The sequence below is a fragment of the Oncorhynchus kisutch genome, linkage group LG16 (assembly GCF_002021735.2).
Source record: "Oncorhynchus kisutch isolate 150728-3 linkage group LG16, Okis_V2, whole genome shotgun sequence".
In the NCBI taxonomy this organism is placed as follows: Eukaryota; Metazoa; Chordata; class Actinopteri; order Salmoniformes; family Salmonidae; genus Oncorhynchus; species Oncorhynchus kisutch.
Window position 1 is genome coordinate 8,542,838 of NC_034189.2, and position 16,455 is coordinate 8,559,292.

General features: G+C 42.6%; 1 protein-coding gene across 1 annotated transcript; it reads left to right on the forward strand.

Annotated features, from left to right (window-relative positions):
• The first annotated feature begins 6,824 nt into the window (after positions 1–6,824).
• Positions 6,825–16,121, forward strand: LOC109880276 (zinc finger protein 135-like). The gene is made up of 3 exons (XM_020472497.2): positions 6,825–7,409; positions 11,337–11,786; positions 12,431–16,121. Exons 1-3 carry the CDS (start codon positions 7,244–7,246, stop codon positions 14,329–14,331), a joined length of 2,517 nt encoding a protein of 838 aa, XP_020328086.2. The 5' UTR covers positions 6,825–7,243; the 3' UTR covers positions 14,332–16,121.
• The last annotated feature ends 334 nt before the right edge of the window (positions 16,122–16,455 follow it).

The window sequence follows — 16,455 nt, forward strand, 5'->3', positions numbered from 1 at the left end:
CTATAAAACATCACAATAAAGACCCAGACTTTATCCTGTCCTATAAAACATCACAATAAAGACCCAGACTTTATCCTGTCCTATAAAACATCACAATAAAGACCCAGACTTTATCCTGTCCTATAAAACATCACAATAAAGACCCAGACTTTATCCTGTCCTATGAAACATCAGAATAAAGACCCAGACTTTATCCTGTTCTATGAAACATCACAATAAAGACCCAGACTTTATCCTATAAAACATCACAATAAAGACCCAGACTTTATCCTGTGAAACATCAGAATAAAGACCCAGACTTTATCCTGTCCTATGGAACATCAGAATAAAGACCCAGACTTTATCCTGTCCTATGGAACATCAGAATAAAGACCCAGACTTTATCCTATGAAACATCACAATAAAGACCCAGACTTTATCCTGTGAAACATCGCAATAAAGACCCAGACTTTATCCTGTGAAACATCACAATAAAGACCCAGACTTTATCCTGTGAAACATCACAATAAAGACCCAGACTTTATCCTGTGAAACATCACAATAAAGACCCAGACTTTATCCTATGAAACATCACAATAAAGACCCAGACTTTATCCTGTCCTATAAAACATCACAATAAAGACCCAGACTTTATCCTATGAATCATTTTCAGTTGCTGCCCTCTTAAACCTGATTGGTCTTTTGAAGCTCCTCTCTATTGCTACACATGGTGTGTGTGTGTCTTTCTTTTTTGTTCCCTTTTCCTGTTGAGGGGGATGCATACACCATGTTCTTCCAGGTTGTGATCAAATGCTCTACCTTCATGGTTTCCAAGTGTTCTATGTTTTTCACCATGTTAACAGGCATTTAATAAATGTACAACCTTTTGAGTTTTGTCTGTTTTCTGAAGATGCATATGATTACAGTAGACTATAGTTTGTGTTATTCTTACTTAATCTGATCACAGGGCAACAGAACATAAGTCGTTGCCTATACAATGTTTTACAGACATCTACCATCATTTTAAGAGGTATGGGTTAATAGTGTTCTACGACTCGATAAATGACTTTGCAATGACCCAGTGTCACAAATGATGGCTTCTATCGATTGTGCAGCATACCCTGGGATGGTCTTGGATGTAATACGGCTGGGCACATTGGTAAACTAACTATCACAGATGAGATAGATATATCACTGCATGTATAAATGTGAAACATCCGCTTGGCGTTTCCTCTCACTACCATATTTGGGGTTACACTGTGTTAAACCCGGCTATAGGTTTGTTTCATTACCGGTAGCTAGCATGTTTTTATCTATCAGTGATCATTGCTTTGGCGATTGATCCAATGGGTAGTCATGGATACAGCACACTACTGATTACACAGCCAACGACGTGTGCCTCACCATGCAATAATTACTCCAAATGCATCTTCTCATTATTTATTACATACCTTTCAACGTCTGTTGGAAGCTGGAACAAGGATTTTCCTCTCCTCCATTTTTACAATAAACAAAGTATTTTATTGATGACATATGTTTCTTATCGTGAAAAAAAAAGTTGATTCACAGAAGGAGTACTAGTAGTGGGAAAACTTGCAAAGAAATCTATTTCTAGCTATTTATTATTAAGCTGAGTCGTTTTTTTTTTGTGTGAATTAGCTAGTCAGCTAGATATCTACTTGGGACAAGCTAGCTACCGCGAAGAAGAGGATGAAGACCATTTGTGCCTTGCTGAATAAGCATAACGTTCATTAGGAAAACGGCCACTATCTAGTGCACTCGTCCTAAACAAAGTAATCTCTACAAACAATTGGGTAAGTCAAAGTCTACCAAACGTAGTGCACTCTGTTTGTTGCAGATTCTAGTTTTGGAAACGGAAAACTGTACGGAGATCAAATGTTCCTTTTATGAGAAAATGTGCAGAATGTCGGCCAAAATCCATCTAGCTGAATCTTCTCCCACTGTCGTCCACTGGGCTTCCTCTCACTACCATATTTGGTAGTGAGAGGAAACGCCAACCGGATGTCTCACATTTATACATCCAGTGAAATATCTGTCTCATCTATCTGTGACCACAGTCGTGTCCAGTCATTTCCAATATGAGGAAATTAATCATAGTGGGAAGAACAACCACGAGCTAGTGAGATCTTACTGGTGCGTTATAGCATTATTTGCATATTTCCTATTGTGAACGCCTACTCTGAAGTTCGTGTGTGTAATACCTCAATTCGCCCATTCACTCCTTCTAAACAACATTTTTTTTTTAAACGTTGGGTAAAAATAAAGGTAGAGTCTAGAAAACTTAGTCCATTCTCTTCATAACATATTTTAATTTTGGTAACGGAAAACTGTATATGTTTCAACGACAAGAAAATTAGCAGGAAGTCAAAAACCATCTCGCTCCATCTTCTCCCACTGGCCTTCATCTCATCACCATATTTGGTGGTGTGTGGAAACGCCAACCGGATGCTGCCGGTTTATACATCTGGTGAAACATCTAGCTCATTGTTCTATCTGTGATCGTCAACAGTAGAGTGGTGATGGTGGTGAGCTCTCAGCTGACCTTTCCTGTCCGGAAGTAATTTAGCCATTGGTGCTCTGTAGAGTTGCTATTTTATCGTTTTAATTAACTTGTGACATTCCTGGATTACTCGTTATATTAATAAAGTCAGATTCAACCAACAAATACGATTAGTCAGTTTAAAAAAGGTTACGGGTTTAAGACTATGTACATATCTGGCTGTGGTGGCAAAATCAATACATATCCCAACGAGTCAAGCAGGGAGAGGCTGCCTGTTGTAACAGTTCCAAGACCTGTCAGTAACGTCCATCTAACCCTACGCCAATGACACCTGGATCTCAAAACTGAACTTGGACCCACGCTAAGTGGCAATGATATCCTTTGCCACCGTTGTCTTTTATGACATTGCTATTAGTCATGACTATTCAACAAAACAATTAATACTTTTCAAGTTTCTTTACAGCGAATGTCTTATTGTAAAACTAGCAAACTATTTATGAAGTTTGGCAATGAGGATGAAAATAAGCATAGTTCAGCTAGTTTAGCCAGGGAAAACGGGAAAAACAACCTTGGGACAGGATATAGCTGGGCGCACATGCGCACTAAGTTAATTCAGGATAAAAAAAATAAAAAAATGGATTAAACAATTCAGAGACTGAATCGAATACATCAGATGACAAATATTTAGGGAGAGCAAATCAACATACAATCCCGAAATCAGCTGTAACTGTCAATAGTTAAACAAAGTTTAAAACGCTGTTTGAGGGAACCTGAATACAGAAAATGAACGGTGAAGTCACTTCTGGACACAGTAGACTCCTCCTCACCACTATACCCACACACTTCTTCTACATAGTTATATTAAATTGCCGCCATTTTGGAGCTAGAATTGGGTTCATGTATATTGTGGACACAGTAGACTCCTCCTCACCACTCCATACTCACACTTCTTCTACATAGTTATATTAAATTGCCGACATTTTGGAGCTAGAATTGGGTTCATGTATATTGTGGACACAGTAGACTCCTCCTCACCACTCCATACTCACACTTCTTCTACATAGTTATATTAAATTGCCGCCATTTTGGAGCTAGAATTGGGTTCATGTATATTGTGGACACAGTAGACTCCTCCTCACCACTCCATACTCACACTTCTTCTACATAGTTATATTAAATTGCCGCCATTTTGGAGCTAGAATTGGGTTCATGTATATTGTGGACACAGTAGACTCCTCCTCACCACTCTATACTCACACTTCTTCTACATAGTTGTATTAAATTTCCGCCATTTTGGAGCTAGAATTGGGTTCATGTATATTGTGGACACAGTAGACTCCTCCTCACCACTCCATACTCACACTTCTTCTACATAGTTGTATTAAATTTCCGCCATTTTGGAGCTAGAATTGGGTTCAGGTATATTGTGGACACAGTAGGAAGGCACGAGAGGCAGCCCCAAAACATTTTCTTTTGGGGGGGGGGGGGGGGGGGGCACGGGGAGTGTGGCAGAGTCAGGATTCAGACCTGAGCCAACTCCTCGTGCTTACCGTAAGGAGCGCTATATTCCAGCTCCCCGCATCGGCCGGGCTAGAGTGGGCATCCAGCCAGGACGGATGGTGCCGGGCTAGAGTGGGCATCCAGCCAGGACGGATGGTGCCGGGCTAGAGTGGGCATCCAGCCAGGACGGATGGTGCCGGGCTAGAGTGGGCATCCAGCCAGGACGGATGGTGCCGGGCTAGAGTGGGCATCCAGCCAGGACGGATGGTGCCGGGCTAGAGTGGGCATCCAGCCAGGACGGATGGTGCCGGGCTAGAGTGGGCATCCAGCCAGGACGGATGGTGCCGGGCTAGAGTGGGCATCCAGCCAGGACGGATGGTGCCGGGCTAGAGTGGGCATCCAGCCAGGACGGATGGTGCCGGGCTAGAGTGGGCATCCAGTCAGGACGGATGGTGCCGGGCTAGAGTGGGCATCCAGCCAGGACGGATGGTGCCGGGCTAGAGTGGGCATCCAGCCAGGACGGATGGTGCCGGGCTAGAGTGGGCATCCAGCCAGGACGGATGGTGCCGGGCTAGAGTGGGCATCCAGTCAGGACGGATGGTGCCGGGCTAGAGTGGGCATCCAGCCAGGACGGATGGTGCCGGGCTAGAGTGGGCATCCAGCCAGGACGGATGGTGCCGGGCTAGAGTGGGCATCCAGCCAGGACGGATGGTGCCGGGCTAGAGTGGGCATCCAGCCAGGACGGATGGTGCCGGGCTAGAGTGGGCATCCAGCCAGGACGGATGGTGCCGGGCTAGAGTGGGCATCCAGCCAGGACGGATGGTGCCGGGCTAGAGTGGGCATCCAGCCAGGACGGATGGTGCCGGGCTAGAGTGGGCATCCAGCCAGGACGGATGGTGCCGGGCTAGAGTGGGCATCCAGCCAGGACGGATGGTGCCGGGCTAGAGTGGGCATCCAGCCAGGACGGATGGTGCCGGGCTAGAGTGGGCATCCAGCCAGGACGGATGGTGCCGGGCTAGAGTGGGCATCCAGCCAGGACGGATGGTGCCGGGCTAGAGTGGGCATCCAGCCAGGACGGGTGGTGCCGGCTCAGCGCATCTGGCCGCCAGTGCGTCTCACTAACTACCTAGAGCCTATATTCTTCCTAGCTGTCTATTTACCACTACAAACGGATGCTGGCACTAAGACCACACTGAATGAGCTGTAGACGGCCATAAGCAAACAGGAAACCGCTCATCCAGTGGCCGGGGACTTTAATGCAGGGAAATTTAAATCTGTTTTTACCAAATTTCTACCAGCATGATAAATGTAGAACCAGAAGAAGAAAAAACCTGTAGACCACCTTTACGCCACACAGAGACGCGTACAAAGCTCTCCCTCGCCCTCCATTTGGCAAATCTGACCAAGATTCTATCCTCCGGATTCCGTCTTCCAAACAAAAATTAAAGCAGGAAGCACCAGTGACTCGGTCAATAAAAAAGTGGTCAGATGAAGCAGATGCTAAGCTACATCACTGTTCTGCTATCACAGACTGGAACATGTTCTATGGGTATAGCTGCCGCTTTTAAGCAGCGGGACTCTAATCTGGCAGTTTATAAGAAATCCCGCTATGCCCTCAGACGAACCATCAAACAGGCAAAGCATCAATACAGGACTAAGATCGAATCGTACTACACCGGCATACAAACTATTACAGAGTACAAAGGGAAGCACAGCCGAGAGCTGCCCAGTGACACGGCCTCCTTGACGAGCTAAATTACATATATGCTTTCTTCGAGGCAAGTAACACTGAAACATGCATGACAGCATCAGCTGTTCCAGATGACTGTGTGATCACTCTCTCCGCAGCCAATGTGAGTAAGAAGTTTAAACAGGTCAACATTCACAAGGCCGCAGGGCCAGATGGATTACCAGGACGTGTAATCCGATGCATCTGCTGGCCAACTGGCAAGTGTCTTCACTGACATTTTCAACCTCTCCCAGTTTCTTGAGACCAGGGACATCAGCTGGGACATCAGTTGGGACATCAGCTGGGACATCAACAGGGACATCAGCTGGGACATCAGCTGGGACATCAACAGGGACATCAGCTGGGACATCAACTGGGACATCAACAGGGACATCAGCTGGGACATCAACAGGGACATCAGCTGGGACATCAACAGGGACATCAGCTGGGACATCAACAGGGACATCAGCTGGGACATCAGCTGATACATAGCTGCAGGCACCAACGGGGACATCAGCTGGGACATAGCTGCAGGCACCAACGGGGACATCAGCTGGGACATAGCTGTAGGCACCAACAGGGACATCAGCTGCAGGCACCAACAGGGACATCAGCTGGGACATGAACATGGACACCAGCTGCAGGCACCATCTTTCCCCAGAAAGTAACAAGGTCACAATCACCAGCCTGCTCCTTCAAATATAAAGGGTTTGACTAAGGGCTTTACTTGGCTCATCGCGCTCTAGCGACTCCTTGTGGCGGGCCGGGCGCCTGCAAGCTGACTTCGGTCATCAGTTGAAAGGTGTTTCCTCTGACACATCGGTGCAGCTGGCTTCCGGCTTAATCAGGTGGGTGTTAAGAAGCGTGGTTTAGCAGGTCATGTTTCAGAGGACGCATGACTCAACCTTCGCATCTCCCCAGCCCGTTGGGGAGTGGCAGCGATGAGACAAGATCGTAATTGGATATCAGGAATTGAGGAGAAAAGGGGGGTGTATATATATATATATATATATATATTTAAACACATAGTTGACAAAGCTACAAAAGAGCAACATGAGAATCTGTAAATAACTAGGTAAGATAATCAAGTGAGAGTGGTGTGGAGCATTCCTCAAATAATTTGGCAGAAACATCTTTGTTTTGGTGACGGTCTTAGTTTGCCACAAAACCACCACTGACACGACCACTGCTTACAGCTGCTGCTGAGAAACCAGGGGAGGCTGAAGTAATTCTGAACAAGCCAATTAACCCACTATTCCCCAGGATGCCGTCAGTGTAAATAATAATTTGTTCTATACTGAGTTGCCTAGGTAAATAATGTTTTTTTTTTTTTAAAGGTCTGTACCTTGTAGTTAACTCTCCATCCACATAGAGGCGCTGTGTTTTTGGCTTGCCACCCGCTGATACAGGCGGAAGTGAACTTACGAGTGGACTTTTCTTTCTTGTGAACAACGTTCCTTCTTTGTGGAAGAAGCTACCAGCTGAATAGCTAACTAGCTACCAGTCAATTTAAAATGTCTAAACAACAGTTGTTTCGTGTGTTTTTAAATGAGCGCTTAACTTCGGCTGCTGTGGAGATTTTCGGTGCAGTTGAGAAAACGGTAGTGAAATACCAGGAGGAGAATGATCGGCTACGGAGACTGCTGCGGATCAAACCGGAGGTTAAACTATGTAGAACAGGTACGTCTGTACAGTGCATTCGGAAAGTATTTAGCCCCCTTCACTATTTCCACATTAGGTGAAACATCTGTCCATGTGTGTTTGAGCACTTAACCCTCATGTCTCCTGTATTTGCTGGAGATAAGAGCGTCTGCTAAATGACTAACATTTCAAGTGTAATGCATTGTACTTTTGGAGTTAATTTCTTATTGTAAATAGAATATAATATGTTTCTGAACACGACTACATTCATGTGGATGATACTATGATTGTGGATAATCACGAATAATGAAGATAATATCCTGCAAAATCAGGAATACAGATCACAACTCCCCTCCTCCTTACCAATAACAGGGGAGGTTAGCATTTTGGAGGGATGTGATGATCATCTTTGTTTCTTTTAACTTTCTCATTGAAGATTAATTCATTATTATCCAGAAACAGATTCTATTGTATCTACAATAAAAGGGACTCCAAACTTATACAACACATTATTCACCATTCACTTCCTATTGGACAAAACCCACAACCAAAACAAACACATTATTCACCATTCACTTCCTATTGGACAAAACCCACAACCAAAACAAACACATTATTCACCATTCACTTCCTATTGGACAAAACCCACAACCAAAACAAACACATTATTCACTATTCACTTCCTATTGGACAAAACCCACAACCAAAACAAACACATTATTCACTATTCACTTCCTATTGGACAAAACCCACAACCAAAACAAACACATTATTCACTATTCACTTCCTATTGGACAAAACCCACAACCAAAACAAACACATTATTCACTATTCACTTCCTATTGGACAAAACCCACAACCAAAACAAACACATTATTCACTATTCACTTCCTATTGGACAAAACCCACAACCAAAACAAACACATTATTCACTATTCACTTCCTATTGGACAAAACCCACAACCAAAACAAACACATTATTCACTATTCACTTCCTATTGGACAAAACCCACAACCAAAACAAACACATTATTCACTATTCACTTCCTATTGGACAAAACCCACAACCAAAACAAACACATTATTCACTATTCACTTCCTATTGGACAAAACCCACAACCAAAACAAACACATTATTCACTATTCACTTCCTATTGGACAAAACCCACAACCAAAACAAACACATTATTCACTATTCACTTCCTATTGGACAAAACCCACAACCAAAACAAACACATTATTCACTATTCACTTCCTATTGGACAAAACCCACAACCAAAACAAACACATTATTCACTATTCACTTCCTATTGGACAAAACCCACAACCAAAACAAACACATTATTCACTATTCACTTCCTATTGGACAAAACCCACAACCAAAACAAACACATTATTCACTATTCACTTCCTATTGGACAAAACCCACAACCAAAACAAACACATTATTCACTATTCACTTCCTATTGGACAAAACAACCAAAACAAACACATTATTCACTTCCTATTGGACAAAACGCACAACACAACCAAAACAAACTGCATTCAACCAGTTTGTGGTTTCACAAGCTTAATGTGTGTAATGAATATGGGGTCAAATACGACACTTCTGACTACTGTAATACGTTAACTTATCCAAATGCTTCTGACTACTGTAATACGCTACGTTAACTTATCCAAATGCTTCTGACTACTGTAATACGCTACGTTAACTTATCCAAATGCTTCTGACTACTGTAATACGCTACGTTAACTTATCCAAATGCTTCTGACTACTGTAATACGCTACGTTAACTTATCCAAATGCTTCTGACTACTGTAATACGCTACGTTAACTTATCCAAATGCTTCTGACTACTGTAATACGCTACGTTAACTTATCCAAATGCTTCTGACTACTGTAATACGTTACGTTAACTTATCCAAATGCTTCTGACTACAGTAATACGCTACGTTAACTTATCCAAATGCTTCTGACTACTGTAATACGTTACGTTAACTTATCCAAATGCTTCTGACTACTGTAATACGTTACGTTAACTTATCCAAATGCTTCTGACTACTGTAATACACTACGTTAACTTATCCAAATGCTTCTGACTACTGTAATACGCTACGTTAACTTATCCAAATGCTTCTGACTACTGTAATACGCTACGTTAACTTATCCAAATGCTTCTGACTACTGTAATACGCTACGTTAACTTATCCAAATGCTTCTGACTACTGTAATACGCTACGTTAACTTATCCAAATGCTTCTGACTACTGTAATACGCTACGTTAACTTATCCAAATGCTTCTGACTACTGTAATACGCTACATTAACTTATCCAAATGCTTCTGACTACTGTAATACGCTACGTTAACTTATCCAAATGCTTCTGACTACTGTAATACGCTAACTTATCCAAATGCTTCTGACTACTGTAATACGTTAACTTATCCAAATGCTTCTGACTACTGTAATACGTTAACTTATCCAAATGCTTCTGACTACTGTAATACGTTAACTTATCCAAATGCTTCTGACTACTGTAATACGCTACGTTAACTTATCCAAATGCTTCTGACTACTGTAATACGCTACGTTAACTTATCCAAATGCTTCTGACTACTGTAATACACTACGTTAACTTATCCAAATGCTTCTGACTACTGTAATACGCTACGTTAACTTATCCAAATGCTTCTGACTACTGTAATACGCTACGTTAACTTATCCAAATGCTTCTGACTACTGTAATACGCTACGTTAACTTATCCAAACGTTTCTGACTACTGTAATACGTTAACTTATCCAAATGCTTCTGACTACTGTAATACGTTAACTTATCCAAATGCTTCTGACTACTGTAATACGCTACATTAACTTATCCAAATGCTTCTGACTACTGTAATACGTTAACTTATCCAAATGCTTCTGACTACTGTAATACGTTAACTTATCCAAATGCTTCTGACTACTGTAATACACTACGTTAACTTATCCAAATGCTTCTGACTACTGTAATACGCTACGTTAACTTATCCAAACGCTTCTGACTACTGTAATACGCTACGTTAACTTATCCAAATGCTTCTAACTACTGTAATACGCTACGTTAACTTATCCAAATGCTTCTGACTACTGTAATATGCTACGTTAACTTATCCAAACGCTTCTGACTACTGTAATACGCTACGTTAACTTATCCAAATGCTTCTGACTACTGTAATACGTTAACTTATCCAAATGCTTCTGACTACTGTAATACGTTAACTTATCCAAATGCTTCTGACTACTGTAATACGTTAACTTATCCAAATGCTTCTGACTACTGTAATACGTTAACTTATCCAAATGCTTCTGACTACTGTAATACGTTAACTTATCCAAATGCTTCTGACTACTGTAATACGTTAACTTATCCAAATGCTTCTGACTACTGTGATACGCTACGTTAACTTATCCAAATGCTTCTGACTACTGTGATACGCTACGTTAACTTATCCAAACGCTTCTGACTACTGTGATACGCTACGTTAACTTATCCAAACGCTTCTGACTACTGTAATATGCTACGTTAACTTATCCAAACGCTTCTGACTACTGTAATACGTTAACTTATCCAAATGCTTCTGACTACTGTAATACGTTAACTTATCCAAACGCTTCTGACTACTGTAATTCGCTACGTTAACTTATCCAAACGCTTCTGACTACTGTAATACGCTACGTTAACTTATCCAAATGCTTCTGACTACTGTAATACGTTAACTTATCCAAATGCTTCTGACTAATTCACATTGGGGGACTAGATACATAAAAGTGCTTTGATTTCTAAATGGTAAAACGGATATTATGAACATTTTATCTCAAATCCCAAATTCTGGAGTACAGAGACACATTTGTAAATGTTAGTTTCACTGTCTAAATATATACATAAGGGAGTGTAAACCTCTACCCTCGTCTCCTTCCCTCCAGACTCCCTGCAGCTCTCTGTCTCTGAAGAGGAGGTTCCCCCTGAGCAGCAGCACTGTGAGCAGGAGTGGAGCCCCAGTTTGAGGCAGGAGGACCCAGATACCACACTGATTAAAGAGGAACAGGAGGAAGTCAGGACCAGTCAGGAGGAAGAGCAGCTTCAAGGGTTCTTTGATACCAAAGACTCCATATTCACTCCTTCCTGTGTGAAAAGTGAATGTGATCTGGAGGACCCATGTCAAGAAGCCGTACTAGCTGAACACCCAACTCTCAGTCCACTGAAAACATCTAAACTACAGTTGTTCTGTGTGTTTTTAAATGAATGTTTAACGGCATCTGCTGCTGTTGAGATTCTTGGTGCGATTGAGGAAACAGTAGCAGAGTACCAGGAGGAGAATGATCTGCTACGGAGACTGCTGCGGAGGACACCAGAGATAAAACTATGTAGAATAGGTTAGTATGTAGATCTAATACCTAGCTAGCTACGGTTCTACTTAGTTAATACACAGTTTCCTGTAACAGGGATCTCCATTGCATCCATTTATAAAGAACAGTTTATAATATAGCTAAGATTCACCAGGCATAACTAAAAAGTTATCTGTCAAGAAAAGATCATTGAAAAAGCTTATATAGCACAGCCTTTCTGACTCCAATGCATTTCATTAGAGACGGTGAGTATGTTTACGTTCACACTAGTAATTCCATATTATATTGATGTCAGTAGGCTGAGTACGGCATCGGTCCTGTAGACCCCTGACTCTGCTCATCTTCAACGCTGTGAGGTCATAATAGAAGTAAGCATTAGAGGTCGACCTCTACTAAGCATACGGTGATCAAAACATCTAGTTTTCTGAGAAATCTTTCAAATGATTAGGACGTGTACAAGCTTTATTAAAATATCAAGTTTGGGAGCAGTAAAACTATTTATCTGTATCGTACATTATTTTAGCTCCTGATATTATTTAGGATCAATGCCAATAAAGACATTTTCAATTTAAAAAAAAAATTGAGATCTATAATTCACATTTGTGATTCAAGTGTTCTATTTAATTCTGTGGTATATAAATAACCTCTGCTCTTCCTCTCCTTCCCTCCAGACTCCCTGCAGCTCTCTGTCTCTGAAGAGGAGGTTTCCCCTGAGCAGCAGCACTGTGAGCAGGAGTGGAGCCCCAGTCTGGGGCAGGAGGACCCAGAGACCATACAGATTAAAGAGGAACAGGAGGAAGTCAGGACCAGTCAGGAGGAAGAGCAGCTTCAAGGGCTCTTTGATACCAAAGACTCCATATTCACTCCTTCCTGTGTGAAAAGTGAATGTGATCAGGAGGACCCACTTCAGTCCTTGACTCTTCCCCAAACCCAGACTGTGGAGAACAGAGAGAGAGACTCTAAACCAGTGAATCTCACACCTTTTGTCACTGTGACCCACATTAAGGGTCTCAACATTCCCTGTGACCCTCCAGATAATCAAAACAATGCCTCCAGACACAGTTCAGCTGTAAGCAGCTACACAGTAGGACTTGACAGCTGCCCACCATTTGATCCCAGTCCACCATTAGATCCCAGTCCACCATTAGATCCCAGTCCACCATTGGATCCCAGTCCACCATTGGATCCCAGTCCACCATTGGATCCCAGTCCACCATTGGATCCCAGCCCACCATTGAAACATTGTTCCAAACCCAACACCACATCTAGAAAAACTCACCACTGCCGTGACTGTGGTGCAACATTTGCTCTGAAAGCTGACCTGCAGAGACACGTGACTCTCTTCAGTAAGATACCCAGTGAATGTAGTTCCTGCCAAAAACACTACAACTCCACCTGTAAACTGAAGGCCCATGTCCGACTCTGTCACAGTGGGAAACCCTGTATCTGCCCTGTTTGTGGAAAGACCTTCAAACTCAAAGGAGTTCTGTCCAAGCACATGAGGATTCACACAGGAGAGAAATCCTTTATCTGTGGTGACTGTGGGAAAAGCTTCAATCGCACGGATTTCCTAACCAGACATAAACTGACTCACACAGGAGAGAAGCCATTCACCTGTGGTGACTGTGGGAAAAGCTTCAATCGGAAGGAGACCTTAACTACGCACAAACTGACTCACACTAGAGAGAAACCATTTAGCTGTGGTGACTGTGGGAAAAGTTTCAATCGGAAGGTGAGCCTAACTGAACATAAATTGACTCGCACAGGAGCGAAACCATTTAGCTGTGGTGACTGTGGGAAAAGCTTCATTCGGAAGGTGAGCCTAACTGAACATAAACTGACTCACACAGGAGAGAAACCATTTGTCTGTGGTGACTGTGGGAAAAGCTTCAATCGGATAGGGCACCTTTCTGAACATAAACTGACTCACACAGGAGAGAAACCATTTAGCTGTGGTGAATGTGGGAAGAGCTTTATTCAGAACAGGGCACTAAGTAGACATTTACTGACTCACACAGGAGAGAAATCATTTAGCTGTGGTGACTGTGGGAAGAGCTTTATTCAGAAGTGGGACCTAAGGAGACATAAGCTGACTCACACAGGAGAGAAACCATTCACCTGTGGTGACTGCGGGAAAAGCTTCAATCGCAAGCAGACCTTAACTACGCACAAACTGACTCACACCAGAGAGACACCATTTAGCTGTGGTGACTGTGGGAAAAGCTTCATTCAGAAGGGGATCCTAATGAGGCATATACTGACTCACACAGGAGAGAAACCATTTAGCTGTGGTGACTGCGGGAAGAGCTTTATTCTGAAAGGGGACCTAAGAAGACACATGCTGATTCACACAGGAGAGAAACCATTCACCTGTGGTGACTGTGGGAAAAGCTTCAATCGCAAGCAGACCTTAACTACGCACAAACTAACTCACACCAGAGAGAAATCATGTAGCTGTGGGGACTGTGGGAAAAGCTTCAATCGGAAACATCATGGCTGCTCAGTCTGTGATAAAATATTAATTCAGAAGACTAATCTGCTAACACGTGAAAAACAACCACAAAGAAAGTGAATGAGGACACAGAGAGGAGACTAAGAGTTGGTCCACAGTTGTATCTCAATACTCTCTAACTGGTCCTCCTGATCCTGCTCAGTCCAATGTCACAGTAATTCTATAATGGGACTTTTGTCTGAACCTAACAGGTAATGTTGCTACTCTTTGTGTATGAAATGGACAATCTGCAGTTCAGACAACCACCAGTTTTTAGGTGAACAACTGAGGGATGATGTTGGAGAGGTGTGAACACTCAATGTCGTAGACAGATCTGTAGATATGTCCAGATCTGATGCAGGTTTCCCAATAGGCCCGTTGGGGGATTTATTTGGCTCGCAAGTTTTTGGGTGTAAATGGTTTTACAGTACCAGTCAGAAGTTTGTATATATATACATACACATTCAAGGGTTTTTCTTTATTTTTACTATTTTCTACATTGTACAATAAGTTGCCACCCAGGTGTATCCGATTTCAAGAAATTGTAGAAAACATCTCCCTTATATAATCAATGTGAGCATTACTTAACCTGGGGAGTAGTGATTGGATAATGGGGGATGTTTTGTAACCAGTAGAGTAGTGATTGGATAATGGGGATGTTTTGTAACCAGGGGAGTAGTGATTGGATAAGGGGGATGTTTTGTAACCAGTAGAGTAGTGATTGGATAAGGGGGGGGTTGTAACCAGGGGAGTAGTGATTGGATAAGGGGGATGTTTTGTAACCAGGGGAGTAGTGATTGGATAAGGGGGATGTTTTGTAACCAGGGGAGTAGTGATTGGATAAGGGGGATGTTTTGTAACCAGGGGAGTAGTGATTGGATAAGGGGGATGTTTTGTAACCAGGGGAGTAGTGATTGGATAAGGGGGTATGTTTTGTAACTAGGGAGTAGTGATTGGATAAGGGGGATGTTTTGTAACTAGGGAGTAGTGATTGGATAAGGGGGATGTTTTGTAACTAGGGGAGTAGTGATTGGATAAGGGGGGGTTGTAACCAGGGGAGTAGTGATTGGATAAGGGGGATGTTTTGTAACCAGGGGAGTAGTGATTGGATAAGGGGGATGTTTTGTAACCAGGGGAGTAGTGATTGGATAAGGGGGATGTTTTGTAACCAGGGGAGTAGTGATTGGATAGGGGGGTATGTTTTGTAACTAGGGGAGTAGTGATTGGATAAGGGGAATGTTTTGTAACTAAGGGAGTAGTGATTGGATAAGGGGGTATTCCTGTATTGTGTGAATCAGATGTAACTGGTTGAGGGAGCAGTTTACCAGCGAGGCTGGACTGTATATAAGTCATTGTTGGCAAGTCATTTTTCTTTGTCTGCAGACGGCCTGTTTTTAGGACCTCTTTCTCTCTGAGGCCTTTTTGTTAAATATTCTACTGCTGTATGTTGTTGTTGTTGACTTGTTATCCACACATGCAGGGTCATATAATTAGTACTTTTCTTTAGGAGGAACAGGATTGTGTTTCCTGGAGGTGGAGAGTTGGGGAGACCATAGGATGTGTAGACTGATTATAAAGGGCTTTGCTTGAATAAATACTGGCTGTGCATTTCCTCTGGAGGGGCCACCAACCCAAATAGACCAGAGGGTATCCTCTTTGTTACTGTGTTGGGTTCATGCTTTGGGGTGTGTATGAAAATGTCTCAGCATGACAAGGTGAGTATACCTCTTTCGTCTCGTGGGATACTAGGTCCCATTACGGTAAGGAACTCCAGGTCAACAGGTGAGGGGTTTGTGACGCGCATCCCTGGGTGTAAAACAAAGGTATTTATTCATTAATAAACAGTTGTAGAGTGAAGAAATTATACTCACCCTCAAGTTTTCCTGGTCTTATTGCCCTAGGAGGTCCTGATGAACTACGAAACCCTGACAGGTATTCCCAAACTGGGGTACGCGCATTGCCGTCGGGGGCCAAATAAAATGTGATTCACTTTTTTCTCTCACCTGAGTAGACTCGTTTCACTGCCAAAAATTAAATTCAACTATCTAGTGTTCAGCGAAATAACAACACAATGTCAAATACAGGTACCCTAGTCAAATAATTAACATCCAATCACATGAACCGTTACTCATCCAATCACATGAACCGTTACTCATCCAATCACATTCACCATTACTCATCCAATCACATGAACTGTTACTCATC

Coding starts and splice junctions, on each gene's coding strand:
- LOC109880276 (XM_020472497.2), top strand. CDS start 7,244: ATGTCTAAACAACAGTTGTTTCGTGTGTTTTTAAATGAGCGCTTAACT. Junction 7,410..11,336: donor GGTTAAACTATGTAGAACAG/GTACGTCTGTAC, acceptor CCTTCCCTCCAG/ACTCCCTGCAGCTCTCTGTC. Junction 11,787..12,430: donor GATAAAACTATGTAGAATAG/GTTAGTATGTAG, acceptor CCTTCCCTCCAG/ACTCCCTGCAGCTCTCTGTC.